Source organism: Pristiophorus japonicus, chromosome 1 (assembly GCF_044704955.1).
Source record: "Pristiophorus japonicus isolate sPriJap1 chromosome 1, sPriJap1.hap1, whole genome shotgun sequence".
Lineage (NCBI taxonomy): Eukaryota > Metazoa > Chordata > Chondrichthyes > Pristiophoridae > Pristiophorus > Pristiophorus japonicus.
The window spans coordinates 148,810,178-148,838,170 of NC_091977.1; the positions used below are offsets into that span (position 1 = coordinate 148,810,178).

Here is a 27,993-nt window from a genome sequence, read left to right on the forward strand (position 1 = left end):
GCCATTACCAGTTAAAATAAATTAAACCAAAGGAAGTGAAATAAGGAATTTGCGCAGTGATATTGAATTGTCTACTGTGTGGCAAGTAGTCACAGACTGAGCGATGAACTAACATAAAAAGTACATTTGCTTATTTAGTAAACCTATGAGGGGGGAATAATCATGATGTAATAGAATTCTATTTATATTTTAAAATGATGTGTATAGCATGCACTTTCTGTACACATTCACCTTATTTCCTGTTGTCACAATTTTTCAGTCACATTTGCACTATTATATTTTGGTAACTAGCTCAAAGTAAAACAACAGCAAATCATAACTGAAGAAATAAAGTACGTACAAATTAAATTTACCCATTGAATTGTCATTAAGTTCTGAGCCTCAGCCTGCTTCAAGTGTCTTGGGTTCATCTGGATATTTACTAATTGGAGTTAACCACAACTCTGCATTTGGAATGAGCACCACTTGCAGAATTTCTCAGCATGCACCCTTAGGTTTCTCTGAGTTGAAGAGGAAAGGTTCCCCCACCCTTCATCCTATGAGGATTTCAGTTTCTTTGTTTTGTTCAAAAGATTTCAAAGCAAACCAGCAACTGAATTAACAAATTCAGGCAAGTCTCACATTTAAATTATTAGCAACTGCTTTTTCCTATTAAGAATTGAGATCAACAGCAGCTGTGGTTTGTTCACAGAACACAAAGCAAAGGATGTTTACCAAGAATGGATTTCTTCTTAGTGTAAAATTCTAGAGGATTATGTTCTTATGTACAGCTTGTTATTCCAATTGGGGGCTAAGAGGGGTCTATGTTGTACTGATTTGTATCAGCAAAAACCAACACGCTGATGATTAGCATGAAACACTGATTGTTGGCATGTACATTCTCAATAGCAAAACAGGGATGGATTAGATTCAGGTTTATTTAAAAATAATGAAGGGAATGCACAATATGGATGTGGAACACTATTTATGAAAACCCAGGACCAAAGCAACACAAACATGATTATAAACTGAGCAATTCTGGTCTTCCACTTCCTTTGTCCCTCCATCAGTGGATGTGCCTTCAGCCATCTAGGCCCCGGGTACTGAAATTCCCTCCATCTCTCTACCTCCCTCCCCTTCAAACCCACCTTGTTGACTAAACTTTTGGACACCCCTTCTTATTATACATTTAATGTACCTGGACAATACATGAGTACAATGGTATGCCAGAGGGCGCTATGGTGGGAGACCTGAAAGTACCTGCAAGACAGAGTATAAAAGGCTGCCCACCACACCCGAGAGGCACTCTGGAGTTACACAATAAAGGACTAAGGTCACAGCAGTATTACAGCACCAGACCGTGTGGAGTCAGTGATTTGAGTGCTACATACATCACATTGGCGACAAAGACACAGACGAACTTCATGCAACCATGGCTACTCTGGGCTCGCTAAAGGATTTTGTGGTGGGCAATGATTGGGAGGCCTTTACGAAAAGGCTCGAGTACTACTTCACAGCAAATGACCTGACGACGGACACGGACGCAATGAGAGATAAGCGTAAGACGATATTGCTTTCCAATTGTGGCGATGAGGTTTACTGTCTCGTCAGGGATTTGCTGGCACCCACGAGCGCCAGGGACAAGTCATATGAGGAGCTGATCGCATTCATTCGTGACCAGTTGAAACCAAAGGAGAGCATTCTCATGGCCAGGCACAAATTCTACCATCACTGCAGACCCGAGGGTCAGGATGTCACCAAATAGGCTGCGGACCTCAGGAGACTCGTGGCGCCGTGTGATTTTGGTGCACACCTTGACGAGGCGTTACGGGACGTTTTTGTTATGGGGATTGGTCACGAGGGCCTCCTTCACAAGCTGCTAGCCACTGAACCCACAGCCACCCTGACAACAGCCATCACCATCAGTCGGGCATATATGACCTCGACTTGCAGCACCAAGCAAATGATCCACAGTCTCGAACCTGGCAGGCACTGTCCACAGGATAGCGCCCACCACGGACAAAACTGCAGAACGTGGCTCTACCCGAGGCAGAGAGCATGGACCTCGGGGTCCTGGAACTCAAGAGTCCGCAGAGGGGGGCTAATCAACCAGACCATACTGGCGCTGCAGAGGAAGCCATGGAGCTCACCGGTGCAGGTTTGCGGAGTATACGAGCAATACCTGCCACATTAAAGGCCACCTTCAGCGTATGTGTAAAAGAAATCTGACTCACCGCGTGGCTGAGGAGATGGGGGATGATCCACTGTTCAGCGAGGAGCAGGAAGATGATGAGGTGTTAGGACTGCATACGTGCACCGACTATTCGCCCCCAGTGATAATGGAAGTAAAAATTGACGGAGTCCCAGTGAGTATGGCAGTGGATACGGGATCGGGTCCGTCGTTGATGGGTCAGAGAACTTTTGATAAACTGTGGGTCAACCCAGCTGCACGACCCAAGCTGGTCCCGGTCACGGCAAAGCTGCGTACCGACACCAAGGAACCTATAGCTGTTCTTGGCAGGGCAGATGTGCAGGTATCTTTGACCTTTGTGGGTCATTGCAGGCGATGGGCCGACGCTTCTCGGCAGGAGGTGGATGGGGAAAGTCCGTGGGAGTAGAGAAGACTTCATCATTCCTCCACAGACTGCTGCTCCCCGGGTTCCCAAAGAGCAGCGCCGACCGAGCTGGAGCTGCAGCCTAAATCCACACACAGGCGACAGCAGCCCAGAACTCCGGACCTCAAGCAATCCTGCAGCCTCAGCCTCCACAGACAAGCAGACCCTGGCAGAGCAGTTTTGCAGGTGCGGGCCGATTGCTGGGGTGCAGGCCGGCGGGGCGCTGCAGGCAATGAGCGGGAGGTCCATCGATGGCCGGCGGATCCGGTGGGCCCACGCAGAGGAAAGGTCGGGCATCAGTAGCGGCTGTGATGGTGGGGGCTACGGCAGCCGCAGGAGAGGTGGCTACGGCGGCCACAGGAGGGGCGACTACGGCGGCCACAGGAGGAACGGCTACAGCGGCCGCAGGAGGGGCGGCAAGTGCGGAGACAGCAGTGGGAGCGGAGGCTGCAGCGGCGGCTGGCGTGACTCGGGAGAACGCGAGCCAGAGCGGCGGATGCGGCAGCAAGTATGGAGAGACTCACGGGGACTGTGACTGATCGAGTCCAGGGAGCCACTTCTGCCAGAGTCAAGATGGGTTGTTCTGGGCCGTTTTTCCCGTCTTTCTTCTTTGTTCCCTCTGTTCTTTCTTCACCAGCGAGCTCAAGATGGTGGTGAGTCTCGTGGCAACAGAACTCTGCAGACAAAGGCCAGCAGAGCAACTAAAATGGCGGTGCCCAAGGGAAGCCTTGTGGGAACTACAAGATGGCATCTTAAAAGGGAAATGCACCCGGGAGTCTTCAAAGGGCCTTACACCGTGGGCGGTCCCCACAATGACTTTTGTAAGGCAAGAGCTATGTGAATGTAGAATTACAACTTATAAGAGTTAATATTTTAATGCTGAATGGTTACTGTGTTTAAAATTATGGATATGAATTACGAAGAGAGTTAATACCACGTGGTACAAGTAAAAGGGATATGGATCCGTGACTAACGGGCTAATGTGATTTTCGATTTAGGTGATTCATGCAATGGTTCAGCGGCTGCAGATGAGCCGCCAAAGCGACTACTTTCTGAGAACAGAGGCAACGCACCAGTTGCGACACCCCGTCTCAGCGCAGCCCATTACCTCGGGCAAAAAGGGGCAGTGTACCACCACCGTACCTCACCCAGAGGAGCTGGGATTAAATAACTGTTCAATGTACCTGCAACCTTTTGACATAACATCTGTATCACATATTATATATACCATATAAATGTACTGTCTATGTATACCTGCTTTCTGTTGGAGATTATGTTTGTGTACTTGTATCACACATGTAAGGACTGCAAATACCACAAGCTTGCACCGGATCGCAGCATAATCTCCACATGGGGGAGAAGAGGGAAGTGGATGGTCAAGGACACTCACTCACAAATCAACAAGGCCAAGGTCATCAGCAATGGCTTTTGGAACTCGGGGGGAGGGGGGAAAGTGAGATGTTATGTATTGTCCAGGTACATTAAATGTATAAGTACAATAGTGCGCCACAGAGGGCGTTGTGTTGGGAGACCTGAAAGTACCTGCAAGCCAGAGTACAAAAGGCTGCCCACCACACCTGAGAGGCACTCTGGGGTTACACTATGGTCACAGCAGTTATTACAGCATCAAACCATGTGGAGTCAGTGATTTGAGTGCTACATACATCACACTTCTAATATCTCATTTAAATTTAAATTCAGCTAATTAAATAAATCTGGAATAAAAAAGCTAGTATCAGTAATGGTTACCATGAAAACTACCGGATTGTTGAAAAAACCCATTTGGTTCACTAATGTCCCTTAGGGAAGGAAATCTGCAGTCCTTACCTGGTCTAGCTTATAGGTGACTCCAGACCCACAGCAATGTAGTTTACTTTTAACTGCCCTCTGAAATGGCCTAGTAAGCCATTCATTTGTACACAACTGCTACGAAAAACAATAATAATAAAACCAGACAGATCACCCGGAATCAACCTCGGCACCAGCTACAGACACAACGGCACACCCAGCCCAGTCGATCTTGCAAAGTCCTTCTCACCAACATCTGGGGACTTGTAACAAAATTGGGAGTGTTGTCCCACAGACTAATCAAACAACAGCCTGACAAGTCATACTCACAGAATCATACCTTATAGCCAATGTCCCAGACTCCATCACCACCCCTGGGTATGTAATGTCCCACCGGCAAGACAGACCCACCAGGGGTGGTGGCACAGTGGTATATTCGGGAGGGAGTGGCCCTGAGAGTCCTCAGCATCGACTCCAGACTCCATGAAGTCTCGTGTTTTCAAGTCAAGCAAGGGCAAGGAAACCTCCTGCTGATTACCACCTACCGCCCTCCCTCAGCTGATGAATAATTACTCTTCCATGTTGAACAGCACTTGGATGAAACATTGAGGTAGCAAGGACATAGAATGTACTCTGGATGGGGGACTTCAATGTCCATCAGGAGTGGCTTGGTAGCATCACTACTGACCGAGCTGGCTGAGTTCTGAAGGTCATAGATGGCAGACTGGGCCTGCAGCAGGTAGTGAAAGAACCAACACGAGGGAAAAACCTACTTGACCTTGTCCTCATCAACCTACCTGTCAAAGATGCATCTGTCCATGACAGCATTGGTACCAACGACCATCGCACATTGTGGAGACGAAGTCCTGTCTTCACACTGAGAACACCGTCATCGTGTTGTGTGGCACTACCACCATGCTAAATGGGATAGATTCAGAACAGATCTAGCAGCTCAAAACTGGGAATCCATGAGGCACTGTGGGTCATCAGCAGCAGAATTGTACTCCACCACAATCTGTAACCTCATGGCCTGGCATATCTCTCACTTTACCATTGCCATCAAGCCAAGAGACCAACCCTAGTTCAATTAAGAGCGTAGAAGAACTTGCCAGGAGCAGTACCAGGCATACCTAAAAATGAGGTGCCAACCTGGGGAAGCTGTAACACAGGACTACATGCATGTTAGAAAGCGGAAGCAGCATACTATAGACATGGCTAAGCGATCCCACAACCAACGGATCAGATTAAGGCTCTGCAGTCCTGCCACATCCAGTCGTGAATGGTGATGGACCATTAAACAACTAACAGGAGGAGGAGCTCCATGAATATCCCCATCCTCAATGATGGCGGAGCCCAACACGTGAGTGCAAAAGACAAGGCTGAAGCATTTACAACTATTTTCAGCCATCACAGAAGCCAGTCTTCAACCAATTCGCTTCACTCCACGTGATATCAAGAAAAGGCTGAGCACACTGAATACAGCAAAAGCTATCAGCATCCCGGCTGTCGTTCTGAAGACTTGTGCTAAAGAACTAGCCGCGCCTTTAGCCAAGCTGTTTCAAGTATAGCTACAACATTGGCATCTATCCAACAACGTGGAAAACTGCCCAAGTATGTCCTGTCCACAAAAAGCAGGACAAATCCAATCCGGCCAATTATCGCCCCATCAATCTACTCTCAATCATCAGCAAAGTAATGGAAGGTGTCGTCAACAGTGCACTCACTAATAACCTGCTCACCGATGTCCAGTTTGGGTTCCGTCAGGACCACTCGGTCCCAGACCTCATTACAGCCTTGGTTCAAACATGGACAAGAGCTGAATTCCAAAAGGTGAGGCGAAAGTGACTGCCCTCAACATCAAGGCAGCATTTGACCGAGTGTGACCAAGGAGCCCTAATAAAACTGAAGTCAATGGGAATCATGGGGAAAACTCTCCACTGGCTAGTCATACCGAGCACAAAGAAAGATGGCTGTGATGGTTGGAGGTCAATCATCACAGTCCCAGGACATCGCTGCAGGAGTTCCTCGGGGCAGTGTCCTAGGCCCAACCATCTTCAGCTGCTTCATCAATGACCTTCCTCCATCATAAGATCAGAAGTGGGAATATTCGCTCATGACTGCGCAGTGTGCCGTTCCATTCACAACTCCTCAGATAATGAAGCAGTCCATACCCACATGCAGCAAGACCTGGACAGCATTCAGGCTTGGACTGATAAGTGACAAGTAACATTCGTGCCACACAAGTGCCAGGCAATGACTATCTCCAACAAGCGAGAGTCTAACCACCGCCCCTTGACATACAACGGCATTACCATCGCTGAATCCCTCAGCATCAACATCCTGGAGGTCACCATTGACCAGAAACTTAACTGGATTAGCCACATAAACACAGTGGCAACAAGAGCAGGTCAGAAGCTGGGTATTCTGTGGCGTGTATCTCACCTCCTGACTCCCCAAAGCCTTTCCACCATCTACAAGGCACAAGTCAGGAGTGTGATGGAATATTCTCCATTTGCCTGGATGAGTGCAGCTCCAACAAAACTCAAGAAGCTCGACACCATTGAGGACAAAGTAGCCCATTTGATTGGCAGCTCAACCACCACCTTAACCATTCACTTCCTCCATTACCGTCGCACTGTGGCTGCATTGTGTACCATCCACAAGATGCACTGCAGGAACTCATCAAGGCTTTTTTGGCAGCAGCTCCCAAACTCGCGACCTATACCACCTAGAAGGACAAGGGCAGTAGGCGCATGGGAACACCACCACCTCCAAGTTCCGTCCAAATCACATACCATCCTGACTTGGAAGTATATCGCCATTCCTTCATCGTCGCTGGGTCAAAATCCTGGAACTCTCACCCTAACAGCACTGTGGGAGTACCTTCACCATAAGGACTGTTGGACAGGGAGCTGGATCAGGGGCATGCCCCGTCCACTCCATGCACCGACCTGGTATTGCAATATTTCCAGGAACGGTGCAACTTCGCCTCTCGGCCTTTTGGCCTAAGATCAAACACATTGGCGCAAAGTGATCTTTGGCGTTAGAGTTGATCTGGAACGAAATTGGATTTAAAAAAATAAATAAATAAGGACTGCTGCGGGTCAAGAAGGCAGCTCATCACCACCTTCTCAAGGGTAATTATGGATGGGCAATAAATGCTGGCATTGCCAGTGACGCCCACATCCCAGGAACGAATAAAAAAAATCTCCTTCTTTTGCTCGGTCTCCATTTTTCTTTATGGCTGTGGTAAGCACCTTGCAACTTTGTTTCTATGTTAAGGGAACTATATAAACGCAAATTGTTGTTGTCAGCAACCATTTAGTCACCTAGAAGTGGAGGAGTATTTGTATTCAAATTCTTCTTGTATCATTCATTTTCATGCATAAGTTACGACTATGGCAACAAACATGTGCAAAAATATAGATGAGCACATTTTAGAACAATGGGAAGAGCTAGGGAAAGGATTAAATGGGAAAATAAAACAATGGAATTTAACTGAGAAAAATAAGCATGATAGAAATTGTGAATAGCCTTTACTGTTACTAAAATTATTTTTTCTTAGCTGGAAAGGGCAGTGAAATGCACCTAATTTTATTGAAAACTTCAGAAATGTCAGAATTGTAAGAGAATTGACTGAAATTTATAATGAATTAAAACAAACTCAAATACAGCATCACAAAATAATATGAAATAATACTGTATAAAACACCCACTGTGCATATACTCCACTGATCGGTAGAGCATAGTGCAACTGCAGTCTTATAAACTACTGATATGTTGTTTGAAGTTATTTAGGTCACAATTCATACTGTTGAAAAAATATTATTTGTCAAAGAATTAATAAAAGCTCTGATATTTACAGTTAGTTTCCCAACAGAGGAATTTATAATGAGAAAATTATAAAGTGACAAAAGGAAGTAAGGTTTTATAGAAAGGAAGTATGTGCAGATGCAAGATTATCAATATATCAGATAGTAACGGAGACATATGAGAGAAACGCATACATTTTTAGAAAAATCTGAAATTGTTTTGTTATCCAGATGGTAGTTCATAGTTTATATAAATAGATAATTGGGCATTCAGATGATTGAGGAAACCCATTTTAAAAATAATCCAGTGTTTTGTGGGAATTTATACTAATTTGTTTTTTAATTTAAAATGCTGTGTTTGCAGTGCCCATCAATAAAAAAACAAATTTCAACAAAACAGACCAGACAGTGCACACTAATGTAGAAACAAATTAGTTTATTCTTTGAATTATATTCCTTCATTAAAAAAAGTAATTGTCAACCTTCAAAAGTAAAAACATAACTGCACACTGCAGCAATATGTACATTTTGTATTGGAAATAACATCCATTTATTTTTCACTACCCCCATTGCAAAATGTCAATCAGCTGAAGTTATAATGCATCCTATGCTGCTAAATTTTGGGCATAAATCATTTATAATGTTTCAGTCAGTATAGTCAACTATTGATGGGAACTTGTTTTAAGATTTATTTTTAATCGTCATTTGGTGTTTACAAGAAGTTTTTTGACCAACAGTGCAAAACAGTTGGCCAAAAGAAAATCACTGCATTTATACAAAAATTACTTTGTAACTTTCATACCAGGGTGACAGATGACTACTAAAAATGGACAAATGTTCCTGTGAACAGAGTAACATCAAGTACTCTTAATATTAATATCAAGGTTGACGCATGACTGAGTTTAAGTGTGCTTCCTGCTGCAATAGACATTTCTATTTCCCATATAACTTAACAGCATCTATCTTCAGTGCATTGGCTTAAGACTGCTCAATCTCATCTGGCGTTATGACCCTTATCAGCCATCACAGAGAGGAGATGAAAGTTTCCTATTTCTATAAACCACATTGCAATTAAAATATTAATTTTGTAATTTCCAATTCTACAATGTCAGACTGGTAAGCTGCTTTTAAGGTTGATGTCAAAGCCAAACAAACCAACCAGCAGGAGGTATGTGTGAGCAGTGAGAGCAGATTCACTTAAGATATTTGCTCCTTCTCTGTGTGGATGTATGTACTTTCATTCAGCAGCAACTAATGAAGTCAAGAACTTGCTGCTGCATTTTTTGATGGAAAGTTATATTCTACAAGTCAATGGTGAAGCACATTAGTAAATCAACCCACTGCATCAAGAGTCAAGTGTAGAATTTTCACCCACAATTATGATTATATAAGTGATGAACTACTAGTTAGTACGTCAAATCGAAACAGTTTACTCTTTCTTGGAATGGTTGTCTGTCTACAATCAAACTCATGTAGACTTTGGTTCCTCGTGAGGGATTTGTAATGGAACTTTAGATGTGATCATAAAATTAGTCCATTATAAGAAATATTTTAATGAAAGGTTTGACTTGCATACATTTGCTACATAGCAATGAAACATGCTCCCGTTAACGTTAGTGAAAAACCATCTCATTCATTCCCCTCCAAAAAATACATTGCATTGTATATAGCATAATAAATAGATTTCTAGTTTGTATTCAAATTTTGACGACATGCCTCAAAGTGCTGAGTAGTTCAGTCTACCAGATATATTTGCGAACTTAGAGGTTTAAAATTAGGCTAATAACCTTTAAACTAAATTGCATTATGACCAACAAACTTCAGACAACATAATGGATCAACACTGCTGCCATTTTTACAGTTTCTTGTAAGTTTACCAAAGCTTTTGAGACAATCAATACACTGAACAGCAAGTTTCTTTCTGTGCAAAGCTTAAATTTTCAAAACTCAATCTATTTAACAGCTATACAGGTTTCAATTCGGCCACCATTTTAACTAACAATGCTCTTGTACTTTTGAGCTAGTAACTAAAAATTCTCATCAACTTATTACTGGCTCCTTGGTTCACAGTAAATCAGTAACACAAATGATGTACATCTTGGCAAAATTGTTTGAAAATATATTTGGTTTGTAATATAACTTTCAATATTTTACTCTCAGACAGATCCTCCCTAAAGGGTTATGAACTGTGTGCATCCATGTTACAATCAGATCAAACAACATTTTTCAATTAAATCTATTTGATACCATTTTTATTGGAAAATCTAGTCGCAATAAAGTGAACCTGCAACTGGGAAGGTGGAGGTAAGTTGCAATATTGTAAAATTCAACATAACAGACAATTTAAACTTGACAAAAGATTCGATTTGACATCCATAGTATAGACTTGTGTTTCTCAGGCATATTTTTCCAAATAACTTGAATTGCTTTTTAAATACAAGAGGACAAAAAAAACTAAAATAATCTCGATCCTTATACTGTAGTTCTACCGAGTTTCTTTTAAAAGGAAATTTTAAGTCTAATTTGTAAGCCCTCTACACAAAACACTTCTGGCAGAGGAAAGGTTACTTACAAATGTGTGCTTAAGGCAGTCTAATGAAAAAGTACAGTCTCTTTCACATATTCATACTCTTAAATCTAATGCTGTTGGAACTATTTCTTCACAATTCAGAAACAGCAACAGAACAGAGTTCAACAAGACATAACTACTTTTCTTATCTTTTGTAGATCAATTTCACAAATATTAAACACAACGTTCACCTCCCATCTCCCTCCCCTACCTCAACTATCAATCCTGTGTCAGTTTTTAAGCATAACTTGGTCCTAATGAAGTTCACTACGTGTACAAAGTTCTATGGGAGTTAGCTGGTTTTGGGCTCCTGTGCATCTTCGGTATTGCAAAATAAAACATCAGAAAATGCAGAGTTGCTGAAAAGTGAACTGAACTGAATAGGAGGATCTCTAGGACTGAAAGGAGGAAAAATACATTAGTAACTGTAGTTCACGTTGCCAAGGATAATCTAAATGCACTCTGCGCATCTCTTAGTGCCTGGCTAAGAGCAGGTCAGGGACCAAATTTCAATCTCAGGAGATATGCTACCAAGAGAGATTTTTTTAAAATTCAAGTTTCACAAGTTCAATTATTTTTCAATTCTCATCATCCCTTTTCCAGCATTGAAAAGATTTAAACTGAGTGAACATATGGGCTAGAAATTGGCCAGCCTTATGCCTGTTTTTTCAGCGATATTTCAACTTTTTTGATGGAAAAAGATGTTCACCTAAAGTTGTGCGCCGGTGGTTTTGAAATACCGCTGAAAAGCGGACTGCCATCGTGCAAGATGAAAAAAAGCGATATCGCTTTAAATTGGCCATTCACCGCACCCGTATTCTGTGTGGGAAAAAAACGCCCGAAAAAAAACCTGTGTTGCAGCCCCAGAAACAACAGTAAGTATGAAGACCTGCAAAAAAGCTAAGTTAAAGTTTTTCTTTTTTTCTTTTTTTTCAGCGATTCACTAGATAAGTGTCTTGTGATTTTTTATTTTTTGCAATCTTTTTGTGCGTTTTCCCCCTCCCAGGGCCAGTCTTTTTAGCGGTAATCGGCCTTGGACTAAAGTTGGCGAGGACTGCGGTTTCCACCGCAAAACCTCGTGCAATACCGATTTTTACCGTCAGGCCCAATGTTTTGCCAATTTTAGGCCTTTTTTAAAAATTGTGGTATTTTTAAACAGTATTTTTGGTGAAAAATGCTGAAAAACTCCTATTGCCAAAGGCCAATTTCTAGCCCAAAGAATGTACAATACATTTCATTACAAAAACCCTGACCTGCTCCTAACTCCTCTTTTTTTAAAAAAAAGGGCAAACTAGAGAGTATCAAATGTAAAGAACAATTACGACTAAGAAATAATTGTGAACCATGATAGATTAATTATATAATACACAGGTTTAATCAAAATGTAGTGAGGATTTCAATTCATGCAAATGTCAGTTGAGGGTAACTAAAATAAGTATAAGTTAGCACGCGCTGGATTACAGATCGCAATGAGATCCATTTTTGAAAAAAATTTACAAAAGCAATAATAGGTGGCATATTTAGATCAGTTAAACACTCAAAGCTCACATCTGTGGTAAGAGACAAGCTCGCTAGAAATATTATTAAAGAGGAAATAGATTGTTTTTCAGTTTTTCCCCTCACTTTTACCCAGGTGTCCATTCTTCACAAGATAATTAAGTTTGAGGAAAGCCATTTAGCCCATCCATCCAGAAAGACCCTAAAGTAATTTCATTGCTGCATCAATTGTTTCGATTCCATGGTTCTCACCTCCACTACTCTATCCCGAACTCTATTCCATGTGTCGATTGTTCTTGTGCAAAAACTAATTTTCTGTCATCAGTCCCAAATTTACATTTTACTAATTTGAAACCATGTCCTACTCATTTAAAATATCCCACAGTTACTTTTTCCATCCCTTTGGCTATTGTGTATACCTCTACAAGAGCACTTATCAGCTTGGAAAAGAGGCATCTGAGAAGTCCAGGTTTCTCCAGTCGTTCCTAATAAGTTAGACCTTTGACACAAGAGATCAGCCTTGTGGCTTTTCTCTGCACTGCTTCCAGCGCTTGAATGTCTCCTTTGTGCCTTGGTGACGAGAACTGCGCACAGTACTCACGATGCATGTAGCCTTGGAAATTAATGCCGCCAGGTTTCACAGCGAACCTGATGGTGACTTCATGAGACATCCACAGAAGTGCACTTACTAGCTGGGACACTGGGTAATCAGGAGTGGAAGCCTAAGAGGGATACCAGGGTCAACTATTCAGTCCTACTGCTGCCCTGGCTGAGATTAGTTAACAGCATAGAGACTAGCACAATGCTATACTGCAGTGCATTTTTAAGATAATCCAAGAGCTGCGAGCAGATGAGAACACTATCTCAATCCAGTCAATCTGATTTGGAAATCTAGTGATCGATAAAGCAGTTGTCAAAAAACACAAAGAATATCTACAATCCATTTAGCCCAGATGGGATATACCCCTAAATCTTTAATTTAACAAGTGCAAAATTGGCAAAACTCTGGTTAATGTTTTATAAGCTCCATAAATTCTGGAGCAGAATATTGGCGCAGTACCTGAAGACAGGAAAATATTGAATGTTATACCAAGAAGCAGTTAGCTGAACATCCATGGTAGGTGGGCGGAGCTCAAAAGTATATGGATATTAATGTTCATATAAAAAAAATAGCATGGATTTAAAAGCAAAAGGTGACACCTCAGTAATCTACTGGAGTTCACCGAAGAGGTGAGTAAACTGGTTTGTAAGTGGTTTGCAGAAGTTCGACAAGTTAGTTCCCTGTGGAAATTATTGTGTAAAAAGTTTAAGTCATACATACAATACAAACAATGACGGACAGGTAAAGACCCTCCGGTTCATTGAGCCTGTCCCACACAAATGTGATACCTTATGTATCAAAATATACACTCCACCCCACCCAAAACCATGTGATATCCTGAGAGGCGCAATTTGGGAACAAAAAATCTGGGAAATTCCTCTCCGAAGTCAAATGTAAAATTGGTAAAAATGTAAGATTGAAAAAAGGCTTGGCAACAAGAATGAAGTGGTGATTATAAATGGGGAGAAACTAGTAAAATTCTGTAGGGGTTTTGTTCTGGGTGCTCAGGCAATCACACTATTCATGAACATGGAAGCCAATGTTTCTACCAATACATTTGCTAATAGCAGCAAGTTATGTGGACAAGTGGCAAGAATTAGAAATTGATCTCATTCAGAGGGGTCTGGACAAACTAAGCAAAGGAACCAAGAATGTGGAGGACCTTTATATGGACAGGTAACAATTAATCTTCACTGGTGGCTCAAGTTTATCAGTGAGTAGTTGAAACAAAGAAACATAGAAAATAGGTGCAGGAGTAGGCCATTCAATGAGTTCATGGCTGAACATGCAACTTCAGTACCCCATTCCTGCTTTCTTGCCATACCCCTTGATCCCCCTAGTAGTAAGGACTACATCTAACTCTTTTTTGAATATATTTAGTGAATTGGCCTCAACAACTTTCTGTGGTAGAGAATTCCACATGTTCACCACTCTCTGGGTGAAGAAGTTTCTCCTCATCTCAGTCCTAAATGGCTTACCCCTTATCCTTAGACTGTGACCCCTGGTTCTGGACTTCCCCAACATTGTGAACATTCTTCCTGCATCTAACCTGTCTAAACCCATCAGAATTTTAAACATTTCTATAAGGTCCCCTCTCATTCTTCTGAACTCCAGTGAATACAAGCCCAGTTGATCCAGTCTTTCTTGATAGGTCAGTCCCGCCATCCCGGGAATCAGTCTGGTGAACCTTCGCTGCACTCCCTCAATAACAAGAATGTCCTTCCTCAGGTTAGAGGACCAAAACTGTACATAATACTCCAGGTGTGGCCTCACCAAGGCCCTGTACAACTGTAGCAACACCTCCCTGCCCTTGTACTCAAATCCCCTCGCTATGAAGGCCAACATGCCATTTGCTTTCTTAACCGCCTGCTGTACCTGCATGCCAACCTTCAATGACTGATGTACCATGACACCCAGGTCTCGTTGCACCTCCCCTTTTCCTAATCTGTCACCATTCAGATAATAGTCTGTCTCTCTGTTTTTACCACCAAAGTGGACTACCTCAGTTATCCACATTGTACTTCATCTGCCATACATTTGCCCACTCACCTAACCTATCCAAGTCGCTCTGCAGCCTCATAGCATCCTCCTCGCAGCTCACACTGCCACCTAACTTCGTGTCATCCGCAAATTTGGAGATACTACACTCAATCCCCTCGTCTAAATCATTAATATACAGTGCAAACAGCCGGGGCCCCAGCACAGAACCTTGCAGTACCCCACTACTCACCGCCTGCCACTCTGAAAAGTCCCCATCTACTCCTACTCTCTGCTTCCTGTCTGACAACCATCTCTCAATCTATGTCAGCACACTACCCCCAATCCCATGTGCTTTAACTTTGCACATCAATCCCGTGTGGAACCTTGTCGAAAGCCTTCCGAAAGTCCAAATACACCACATCAAATGGTTCTCCCCTGTCCACTCCACCGGAAACATCCCCAAAAAATTCCAGAAGATCCACTACCGATGTCCACAACTCCCTGTCCTCTCCCTCCTTTTTTAAAAAGTGGGGTTACATTGGCCACCCTCCACTGTGGATGGGCAATGGCAGACATTTAGAGACTGCATGGATGAACTACAACAATTGTACATTCCTGTCTGGCATAAAAATAAAAAAGCGAAGATGGGTCAACCGTGGCTATCAAGGGAAATCAGGGATAGTATTAAAGCCAAGGAAGTGGCATACAAATTGGCCAGAAATAGCAGCGAACCAGATATTGGAGTTTAATCAAATGCTGCCTTTCCTGATGAAGATTTTTTTTTCAGATGGTTACGTGAAGTCACGTAATGACACCAGGTCTTCTTACAAACCTGTAAAGGAGTTAACCCTTTCTATTGACAGCCGTTTCATACTGAACATTATCAATTTGGATTTAATAGAAAAAAGACTCACCTAACAGAGGAATGGTGCAATAGTCAGAATAAAAATAAAAACAGAACTAGCTTATGTAATAATACTTGCCTGATACAATAAAGAAATAGATACTCAAACAAAACAAATTGAAGAGTTAAAAGGCTAAGATAAATAAGCTGAAAGGGATCCACAAACCAAACTTAACCCTGACCTCCGATTTCACAGAGTGACCTCGACATGCATAGATATAATGCAGAATCAAGGGACCTGTGGGCCCTGGTAAAGCAAACCCTGAGCCCAACTGAGTATGCCCGATTTCTAACTCACCTAGGACGTGCTACTCATGATGCATTGTTGGTTGCTCACCCTAACGATGTCCAGGATCGCCTAAACGCTATCTTTAATGCTCTCACCACAACCCTTCAGAAGCCCATCAGTATGGCCGCAGTATTAGAAACTAAACCCAAACGAGAAGAAACTGCCGATGAATTCATGGAAAGATTTATTGAAATATACGGAAGTCAATCAGGAGATAATGGCTTCAGGGCAGGAGAGGATTCTCCTCAATTCTGCACTATCCTACTTCAGTGCCTGCCCTATTCGATTGCTCACGCTATCCGGACAAATAATATGAATTGGGCAGATAACAGTAAAGCCCAGATGGAAAGGGCGGTTAAATATTATTGGCAGGAAAAGAAAGGAGAGGAGGGAGGTGCGCCCCCAACCCGGGTCAAGACTGAATAAATGACTAGAAAGGAAGAGCCGCCTCGGGTGGAAGGACCAAAACCTGACCCAAGGGGATACCAGATGGAACTGCAGTGTTGCGTGCAGGGTTGGGTGGATAAACAGGGATACGGTTATACCAAACACCCAAATGGCCCGGGCCCTGCTAATTACGGACCGCCCTACTGTCCCCGGCCTGGTATGGGAAGAGGTCGGGGCTGGGAAAGACGAGATGGATGCTTTATTTGTGGGCAAGAAGGACATTGGAAATAGAAATTGTCCCTCCCGTCAGCACGAAAAAGGAAGAGGAGGAAGAGGACGGGAATCTTACACTAACTTCTCCCAGAACAACCCCTTTGGCCAACCGTCCCCCGATTATTCGTATTGACTACGTAGCTTGATTGTGCAGGGACCCTCCCCGGATGACGAACCGATGATATTGTTAAAAATTCGGAATGAGTGGCAACCCTTCTTGATAGATACGGGAGCCTTCATGTCTTCTGTACAATCAAAGCTTAAACTCCCGCCTTCACTGAAACACAGGGACTGTCAGGATTCCTGGGACAAGTCTCTACATTCCCGGTGTCAGTAAAATAGGTTACCAGGAAGAATCGGTGGAACATCGATTTGTTATCACAACCAATCTGGACTGTAACTTGATGGCTAGAGACCTCCTCTGCAAATTCCAGTTGCATTTGGAGTGTGGAGATGATGGGATTATTGTAAAACAAGGAACCCTTAAGCGGCAGTATTATATCACTAGAACCCCTCAGTGGTGGTCTCTGGACCTGCCGCAGGCACCCTATCACGTGACCCTAGCATACGATCCCAGTGGAAAGAATCAGGACCTGCAGAACTTTTATCAGGATCACGAAGGGGAAGTGAAGGAAATTCTATTAAGGGCTAGAGTGACTGGACCGGAAGGGAAGGCAGATTTTGTGGAAATGGACAGCCCCCAACAGTGGCACCACATATTACTCGTGAAGTATTACCTCCCCACCACGTTAAAGATTTGGGAGTTATGGTGGGCCAGGCTATAGACGAGGCTGACCCTACCAGCCGGGATGTGCAAATTGTAAAACATGGCCGAACAGTCCAATTCCACAGGGACCCCGAGAAGGTCTTAACGACTCTGCAGCATCATACTGGCTCTGACTATGTGGATCCTCATGTGTGGGCAGAGGACCCCTCTCCCAAGTGGGTTATACTCCCATTGATCCGATTGAGATCCCAATGCAGGGCAATGTGGACTGGCCCTCTATCCGACAGTACCCACTGAAATCACAGGCAATACAGAGTATCCACCGACTGATTAAGGGGCTAGTGGAACATTTTGGTCCAATGCCAGTCCCCGTGTAATACTCCTATACTGGCAGTCCCTAAGCCAGGCAAGCCAAACGAATACCGTTTAGTTCAAGACCTTCAAGCTATCAATGCTATCGTCCAGCCCCTGCACGCTCTGGTTCCCAACCCAGCACAGATACTGTCATTAATCCCAGCAAACGCCAAGATCTTTGCTATAATAGATCTTCAACATGCCTTCTTCGCTTTGCCGCTAGCCCAGGCGAGTCAGTACCTATTCGCCTTCACTTACCAGGGACAGCAATATACCTGGATTAGACTTCCCCAAGGGTTCATCCACTCCCCGACCTTATTCTCAAGGAGCCTGCAGAGACAGTTACAGCCTCTCACTCTGACTAAGGGATCCACTTTGATTCAGTATGTGGACGATTTACTGGTAGCCAGCGCAGATGAACCAAGTAATCAGGAGGATGCTAATCGGTTACTGAATTACTTGTCCTCCCTGGGATACATAGTTTCCCCATCAAAGGTCAAAATTGGCCAGTCTCAAGTCAAATTTCTTGGGATCATTTTATCAGGCACCCACCGAGCCTTGGAGGCTAGTCGAATTGAACCCATCTGCCAGTTTCCAGTCACTAGCACGGCTAGACAAATGCGACAGTGGTTGGGGATGATCAATTACTGCAGATCCTGGATCCCTAATGTTGCCCTGATTACTAAGCACCTCACACCGTATACAAATAAGGAAGGCAGCTTTGAAATAGAAACCGCTGACGTCCAAGCCTTTAAGGAACTAAAGACAGCCCTGCTGCAAGCTCCAGCTTTGGGCCGGCCCCTCTATGACCGGCCCTTTCAACTGTACTGTACAATCCTGAAAGACTGTGCTACTGCTGTCTTAACTCAGAAACACGGGGATAAGCATAGGCCTGTTGCCTACTACTCTTCCAAAATAGACCCTGTTGCCTTGGGACACCCTGTATGCACTCAAATATTAACCGCCATCTACAATAGCCTTCAATCCGCTGCCAACATCACCCTCCAGCAGGATATTGTTGTGTACACCTCTCACTCCGTAGCTGCCCTCCTGGGCCAACTGCAGACTCAACACCTTACCATGGCCAGGCACAGCAGATATGAGATCTACTTACTAAACAATCCTAAGATGACCTTTCGGCACTGTACTGCAATTAATCCGGCCTGTTTTCTTACTGAGCCACCCCAAGATGAGGAAGAACCCAGTCATGATTGTTTATCTTTAATTCAAGAGGCCTCATCAGTCAGGGAAGATTTAGTTGATGTACCAATGGAAGACCCAGACTGTATTATGTATGTTGACGGAAGTTCTTCTATTAATCCAGAAGGTACACGAATCTCAGGATACGCCATAGTAAACTAGGAGAATCAGGTCTTGGAATCTGCCGCCTTTGAAACCGCCTATTCTGCCCAACAAGCTGAACTATTCGCCCTCACCCGAGCCTGTATCTTGGCCAAAGACCTCAAAGTCAATATCTATACCGACTCTAGGTATGCCTTTGGGGTGGCCCATGATTTCGGACAATTATGGAAAAATAGGGGATTCCTAACCTCACAGGGGAATGAGATATCCCATAAGCAACTAGTATCTGATTTGTTGCAAGCCCTCATGCTCCCCAAGCACATTGCCATTGTTAAATGTACCGCCCACACCACCAGAAAATCCCCGGTTGATATAGGGAACCACTGTGCTGACGAAGAGGCCAAACAGGCCTCTCATGACCAACAGATGGTAGTGCCCAAAATGATGAGTCAGACTAAAAATCCTGCAAAGGATAAGTTAGCCTCGGAAAAATGCCAACCATCCAAGATGTTATTAAAGCACAGGAGGACGCTTCTGAAAAAGAAAAATTGTTGTGGAAAAATTATAGATGTACTTATGACAATGTTTCTAAACTCTGGACCACTCCTGTGGAACAGACTTGCATGTCTGACGAGTTGGCTCCATGGGTTATTGAATGTATGCATTTTGCTACTCATTGTGGAGCAAGGACCACGAGTGACACACTTTTGGCTACTTGGTGGCACCCTAGACTCCAGGCGCTCGCCCAGAACATCAGTAGTCGTTGCCTGGTTTGCCAGCAATATAATCCAGGGAAGGGAGTCCCCTGTGATTGGGGTAAAACGCCCCTACCCGAAGGTCCCTTTGAGACATTGCAGTTGGACTACATTGAGTTGCAAAAAGTTCAGTGTTACAAATATGTGTTAGTAATAGTAGATGTGTTTAGCAGATGGATTGAAGCCTACCCTACCCTGGACAATAAGGCTCAAACTGTTGTTAAGGTGTTAATGAGGGAAATTGTTCCTAGATATGGTATCCTAGCTCGACTGATGACCACCTATGTTTTTTCTCTGACTCAGGCTCTGCGACTAGCTCACAACCAGGTTCGAGAGGCTCACCTCCAGGTTCGAGAGGCTCACCTCGACCTCCCAGTTTTACCCGAATCATCCCTCGTGGTACCAGGGAAGTATGTCCTGATTAAGAAATGGATTCGGAAGGGATTAGAGCCACGATGGGAGGGGCCTTTTCAGGTGTTACTCACTACCCCCACTGCAGCCAAGGTTGAGGGGAAAAGTGCCTGGGTTCACCTGCACCACTGCAAGCTCACCACCCTCTAACGAACCTATTTTACTGGTTATTCTAATTCCTGTTTCTGTTCCAGATTTCCTCTTCTCCATAGCTGAACAAGGCCGTTGACATCCTAATTGTAACATGGACCAGTATGAACTTTTACCCGTAATGATAGACAGCCAGCTACACCGACGGTGACCTAAGAAGAGAGACGGGAAAACCGAACTCTTTTAATCAGCAAAATATCCTAAGTGTTATCATGGAATGATAAAAGGGGGGAATGAGAATGCATACTGAACATGGATATTAAATGTATACAGATATTAAAGTCGAGAAGTTGAGAACGTGGGAATTATATATGGACAGTATAAGCTAACAAAGAATTCATGGAGGAATAGCCATGACATCTCAGACTCGAGACTGCAAAATGTTACAACACTAACACATATTGAAACAAAACCCACAGGTTGCAGAAAAACCTCAAGGTCTTAGTAGCTCATAATGGGCCTTTGTGTAAAAACAGACCATTCTTAGATCGGCTTATGAGTGGACAATGGTAAAGAGGGATCAAAGAGGATAGGCTGAAATAGGATGTCACTCTAATTGTATCTCGTTATCTTTTACCAAAAATGTATAACCGTCGTCCCTTTACAATGTAAACTCACTTTGTCCGTAGGAAGTGGGTGCGATCTATCAGGAAGCATTCCTTCTGTCTGATAAGGTCCCCGATCGGGATTTGCTTTTTAAATAAAAGCTTGCTTTGTTTAAAGCACAATCGGTATTCGACTCAGTGATTTCACTGAACCAGATTGAGGGAAAAGAATCCAATATCATAGCAAATCAGGAAAGTCCCAAATTCAATCTCCACTGTGTGCTGAGGTTGCAGATTTCAGTCAGAGCAGCAGTAGGGGACACCACAATTGCTTCTTTTCCTTGACTGACAATGTGAAAATAAGCTTAAATTTGCCTTTGGCTAGTTTGAACCTGTGATTTCCCAATCCTGATGGCATAATGTGGAATAGTGTCTTGATTTACCTTTTTTATCCACCTCTACGAGTTCCCTTCTCAGTTGCTTAACTGAAAGGCTGGGAAGTCTAACTTTCTCCATTTTTCCTCATAACTTAATTAATAGAAGAGCCACAGGATTAATCACTAGTGTCAGAGGACCACCTCTAACGTGTCCCTTGTGTCAGTGACCAGAACTGGATACAGTAATCAAAGTATGGTCTGACCAGAATATTGTACATCAAGCATGCCTTCCTCTAAGTTGTACACTGCTGTTTTATCTAGTTTAGCTTTATATTTGCTTTGTTGATTGCTGTTCCTCAGTAACTGGACATGTGTTCCACCACAATTAACCTGGGGGTACCTAGGTGAGGGAAGGGAAAAATCAGCCACTATCCAGTGACCTCTGGTACAAGTGTATGTGTAGACAATAGGTGAGATCAGGGTCAGGTTCGGCAGGGATGGTTTATATATCAGTCAAATCACCTCCCGATTCTGAGTGTCCGGACCCACACATGAAGAATGGTCACTTGAGGAAGATAATGAAAGGGCTGCCAGAATCCACTGACAAAAACCCCTAAGGGTCATCACCTTTTGGAGAGATGTGGAAAAGGTATTTGATTTACAAAACTGTCGTGCTGTGTTGTATTGTACCAGTGACAGTTAACCAAATACAAAATTATTCTACCTAGACAAAAACTATTTGTTCTGTTACACACAGTTTCTTTTACTATGTACTGGTATTCAGTATTAGTGTTATTTGTAGGTGGTACAATGTGAGCTGTATTGAAAAATGTTGGTACAATATTGTTCTGCTATACATTATGTTCCAAACAGGGGTGGTGGGGAAGTGTGCATTAGAAGTGAAAATGATGGGATATTACATGACTAATGGTGTTTCTGTTGTTTCAGAAATGAATTATGAAGGCATTTTTCACATGTTAAGAAGCAATTGGAACGATCACCCAGTACAATATTCTATTTATTCCTGAAATATATTTTGACAGGAATTCTTAATAATTGCAGAACACATCATGTAGTTTAAAAGATATTTCAAAGTGTGCAATAATCTATTAGTGTTAAACATCCATAGACTGGATGTCACAATATCAGCCAGTCATAAGATTTATCATTTATTCCAGTAAAATTAGAACATAATTTTAGACCAACCAACATTACCTCCCCAAATATGCCGAGTCTGCTATCTGTCTGTGGTAGCTTCCCTCCTAGAGGAATTCGTTCCCAGAGCTGCAGCAACTGTTCCCCAACCTGTGGCTCCAGTTCCTGTACAGGACACATAAAGCAAGTCTATTCCCTTGATATTTTCAAACCTTATCCAGTTATCTTAAATGAACAGATAAAGTAATTTTTTTAAAGTACTATGTGAAAGGCATAAAGAACACTTAAGGAGTATGACCACCCTTCTACCAGAGTAACACAGTGTGCTCGTGTGGTGAGACATAGGTCGTTGTAATGATTGGGAACTTGCTAAACATACAAACTTAGGCAAATATGAACCATTTGACCATTCACTAAATTGTTGAGTTTTTATTGCTGGGTTCAAAACTAGTTTTCAAAGAGGCCCGAAATTCAATTGTTGCTGACCCCTCTGAAAAGGCAAGAAAGTTAAATGAAAAATAAAATAAAAGGTGAAACTGTTCCACAGTTCACAAAAATTAATAAGACTCGGGCTGACAAAAAAAAATGTACTTGGGAGGACAAGGAAAAAGCTATCAAATGTTTCTAGTACTAAGGGTACATTAACTTAAGAAATACAATGTATTATTTGTGTGGGGTGATGAGAAGCTAAATATAATAATCAAAGTCTAAACATTGGAATAACCAGGATTACATTCTCTGAAGTGAGTTAACGGTTTGTCCTGGAGAGTTAGTACAACATAAGGTCTAACACATTCAGACAACATTTCTCCATAAAGTTTGGGAGATATCCCAGTTTAGTTAATTGAATAATTTAGATAACCGCTTGCATTCAATTCCAGTGTGGCAATATCAGAAAGTATAATGAGATACTGCTACATTCAAGATATGCTAGGAGATCTAGCTTGTTTTGTTAGTCAATTTAAGTATCCCAGTTTCGTTAATTGAATAATTTGGATAACTGATTGCAGTTATATGAGCTTGAGCAGAGATAGAGCTTGGAGACAGAGGTGGGAGATTCACAAACGGAGTGAATCGCAAGTAGAGTGAGGAATTTGGAGTGCACAGAAATTCGGTGGAGCGGAGATGTCTGACTGAAAAGGAGGAGCCACAGAACCCAAGGTTTCTAACCTATGGGACAGCGAGAGGAGCGGCCGCAGATAAAGGTAGGCCCAAGAGCCTGGAGGGAGCGCGAGTGTCAGGGAGTGAGACAAGTGATGTCAGCGCAAGGGAAGGAGCTGATTGGTGAGTAGTTGGTGATTTTTTTTTAAGTCTTAAGTTTATTTCTGTTAAGTTCTTTAATAGTCTATTAAGTAAAGGCATGTCTGGGCACCTCAGTCCCATGGAATGCATATCTTGTGCCATGTGACTACTCCAGGATGCTTCGTGTGTCCTGGACAACCACATGTGGAGGAAGTATTGTCAGCTGGAGGAGCTCAAGCTCCAGATTTCTGAGCTTGAGCAGCAGCTGGTGTCACTGTGGTGCATCCGTGAGGCTGAGAGCTATGCAGATAGCATATTTCAGATGATGGTCACCCTGCAGCGCAAGAGTGTGCAGGCAGAGGGGGAATAGGTGAATGTCTGACAAACAAGGAGGACCAGGTCGGTAGTGCAGGAGTCCAGAGTGCATCCCGCTCTCCAACTAGTATTCATACTGGTGAGTCCGATGGTTCCTCTGGGGTGTACAGCCAGAACCAAGTCCATGGCACCACAGGTGGCTCAGCTGTACAGGGGGGAGGAGAAAGATCGGGAATGTAATAGTGATAGGATATTCGATAGTTATGGGAACAGACGGGTGTTTTTGCAGCCGCAAACGTGATTCCAGGATGGTATGTAACCTTCTTGGTGCCAGGATCAAGGCTGTCACTGAGCGACTGCAGGACATTCCAAGGGGGAAGGGTGAACAGCCAGAGGTCTTGGTCCATATCAGTATCAACGACATAGATAGAAAGTGAGATAAGGTCCTGCAGGCAGATTTTAGGGAGCTAGGAAAGAGATTAAAACGCAGGATCTCAAAGGTCGCAATTTCCAGATTACTCCTGGCGCCACGAGTGAGTGAGTGAGTATAGAAATAGGAGAGAGCAGATGAATGCGTGGCTGGAGAGATGGGCAGGAGGGAGGGCTTAGATTCCTGGGACATTGGGACCGCTTCTGCAGGATGTGGGACCTGTGCAAGCTGGACAGGTTGCACCTCAACAGCGCTGGGACTAATGTCCTCGTGGGGAGGTTTGCTAATGCTGTTGGGGAGGGTTTAAACTAGCTTGGGGGGGATGGGCACCAGGATGTAGTATTAGAAAGGAGAAACAAGGTGCACAAAGAATTGTGAAAGACAGATAGCACTAGAGTAAGAAATAGTACGGTATTAGGTGGGGTCAGATTGAGAGAGAATACAAGGTTTAAGATAGATTCAGAGTGCATGTGTGTGAATGCACAAAGTACGGTAAATAAGGTTGGTGAGCTGCAGGCGCAAACAAATACATGGGAATATGATATTGTGGCGATAACGGAAGCCTAGCTCAAAAAAGGGCAGGATTGGGTACTAAATATTCCTGGATACAAGGTGTTCAGGAAAGATAGGGAAGGAAGAAAAGGAGGTGGGGTGGCAGTATTGATTAAGAAGAATATTACAGGCTGGAGAGCGAGAGAATATCCTGGAGGGGTCAAGGTCAGAATCTATTTGGTTAGAGTTGAGAAACAATAGAGGTGCCATCACACTATTAGGTGTATTTTATAGGCCGCCAACTAGTGGGGAATATATAGAGGAGCAAAATTGCAGGGAAATTACAGAGAACTTCAAGAACTAGAGTAGTGATAATGGGGGACTTCAACTATCTCAACATAGACTAGGATAGTAATAGTGCAAAAGGGCAGAGAGGGGAAAGATATCTCAAGCGTGTTCAGGAGAACTTTCTTGATCAGTACCTTTCCGGCCCAACGAGGAACGAGGCATTGCTGGATCTGATTCTGGGGAATGTGGTGGGTTCATGTCGAGCAAGTGTCAGTAGGGGAACACTTGGGAAACAGTGATCAAAGTATCATAAGGTTTAGACTAGCTATGGAAAAGGACAGGGAGCAATATAGAGTAGAAATACTAAATTGGAGGAAAGCCTATTTCAGTGGGTTGAGAACGGATCTGGCCTAGATAAATTGGAATCAAAGATTGGCAGGCAAAACCAATCGAACCATGGGTTGCCTTTAAAGAGATGGTTCACGCACAGTCGAGGTACATTACCATAAGGGGGAACCGTAGGGCAACCAACGCCAGAGCTCTCTGGATGCCGAAAGAGAGAGAGAGTAAGATGAATCAGTGAACGGGGACGCATGACAGCTGTGAGTTTGAGAATACAAGTGAGAACCAGGCTGAATATAGAAAGTTCAGAGGTGAAGTGAAAAATGAAATGAGGGGCAGAGAGAGTATGAGAACAGTATTGGCAGCTAACGTAAAAGAGAATCTATAGGCATATAAATAGTAAACGGGTAGTAAAAGGAGGGGTGGGGCAGATTAGGGACCAAAACGGAGACCTACGCATGGAGGCAGAGGGCATCGCTGAGGTACGAAATGAGCACTTTGCATCTGTCTTTACCAAGGAAGATGCTGCTGCTGAAGTCATAGTGAAAGAGGAGATAGTTGAGATACAGGATGGGATAAACATTAATAAAGCAGGAGCACTAGAAAGGCTAGCTGTACTAAAGTAGCTAAGTCATCAGGACTGGATGGGATACATCCTAGGATGCTGAGGGAAGTAAAGGTGGAAATTGCAGAGGTACTGCCCATAATCTTCCAAATCTCCTTGGATATGGGACTGGTGTCAGAGAATTGGAGAATTGCAAATGTTACACCATTGTTCAAAAAAAGGGTGCAAGGATAAATCCAGCAACCACAGGCCAGTCAGTTAAATTCAGTAGTGGGGAAGTTGTAGAAATGATAATCAAGGACAAAATTAACAGTCACTTGGATAAGTGTGGATTAACTAAGGAAAGCCAGCACGAATTTATTAAAGGCAAATCATGTTTAACTAACTTGATTTGAGTTTTTTGATGAGAGCAATGCAGTTGATGTGGTGTACATAGATGTCCAAAAGGCGTTTAATAAAGTGCCATATGATAGGCCTACCAGCAAAGTTGAAACCCATGGAATAAAAGGGACAGTGCTAGCATCCATACAAAATTGGCTAAGTCATAGGAAAGAGAGAGTAGTGGTGAATGGTTGTTTTTCAGACTGGAGGAAGGTATACAGTGGTCAATACTAGGACCACTGCTTTTCTTGATTAGACTTGGGTGTACAGGGCACAATTTCAAAATTTGCAGATGACACAAAACTTGGAAGTATAGTGAACAGTGAGGAGGATAGTGATGAACTTCAAGACAGACAGACAGGCTGTTGGAATGGATGGACACATGGGAGATTAAATTTAACGCAGAAAAGTGCAAAGTGATACATTTAGGTAGGAAGAACGATGAGAGGCAATCTAAACTAAAGGGTACAATTCTAAAAAGGGTGCATAAACAGAGAAACCTGGGGCATATGTGCACAAATCATTGAAAGTGGCAGGATAGGTTAAAGCGGTTAAAAAAGCATATGGGATCCTGGGATTCATAAATAGGAGGTATAGAGTACAAAAAAGCAAGGAAGTTATGATGAATCTTTATAAAACACTGGTTCGGCCTCAATTGGAATAGTGTGTCCGATTCTGGGCATTGCACGTGTGGAAAGATGTGAAGGTCTTAGAGAGGGTGCAGAAAAGATTTACAAGAATGGTTCCAGGGATGAGGGACTTCAGCTACGTGGATACACTGGAGAAGCTGGGCGTTCTCCTTAGAGAGAGAATGTTGAAAGGAGATTTGATTGGGGTGTTCAAAATCATGAGGGGTCTGGACAGAGTAGATAGAGAGACATTGGCAGAAGGGTTGAGAACCAGCGGACACAGATTTAAGGTGATTGGCAGAAGAACCAAAGGCGACATGTGGAAAAGCTTTTTTACACTGCGAGTGGTTAGGATCTGGAATTCATTGCCTGAAAGGGTGGTGGAGGCAGATTCAATTGTGGCTTTCAAAAGAGAATGGGATAAGTACCTGAAGGAAAAAAAATTGCAGGGCTATGGGGAAAAGGACGGGGGAAGTGGGACTAGCTGAAGTGTTCTTGCAGAGAGCCGGCCCAGGCTCGACAAGTCAAATGGCCTTCTTTTGTGCTGTAACCATTCTATGATTCTTACCAGGAAGCATCTGGATAACCAGCATTCCACTGTGCAATTACAGTGAAAACATCTTCTATACCTTAAGCTGCCACTGGATAATAAACAGCCAGTCGTGTCACATATAAGATTATCGACAGGTTTAGTTAGCATGAACTGTATTCAAAAGAACTTATCGTAACTGCTTGAACAAACCCACCTGTGATCTAACAGTATTCGCCTTACACATGCCTTCACGAGTTCCAAACAATTGTCGCATAACTTGGGAGAAATTCCTTACAGAAAAAACCCT

At 43.3% G+C, this 27,993-nt stretch overlaps 1 protein-coding gene across 1 annotated transcript in view; it reads right to left on the minus strand.

Annotated features, from left to right (window-relative positions):
- Window positions 1–10,301: 10,301 nt before the first annotated feature.
- The window catches only part of ythdc2 (YTH domain containing 2), a 138,020-nt gene continuing 120,328 nt past the window's right edge, over window positions 10,302–27,993 (minus strand). The window contains exons 30-31 of the mRNA XM_070883727.1: window positions 22,531–22,635; window positions 10,302–11,161 (exon numbers count right to left, since the gene is read on the minus strand). Of these exons, the coding sequence (XP_070739828.1) occupies window positions 11,156–11,161; window positions 22,531–22,635 (111 nt within the window). The 3' untranslated portion in view covers window positions 10,302–11,155. The remainder of the gene's footprint in view (window positions 11,162–22,530; window positions 22,636–27,993) is intronic.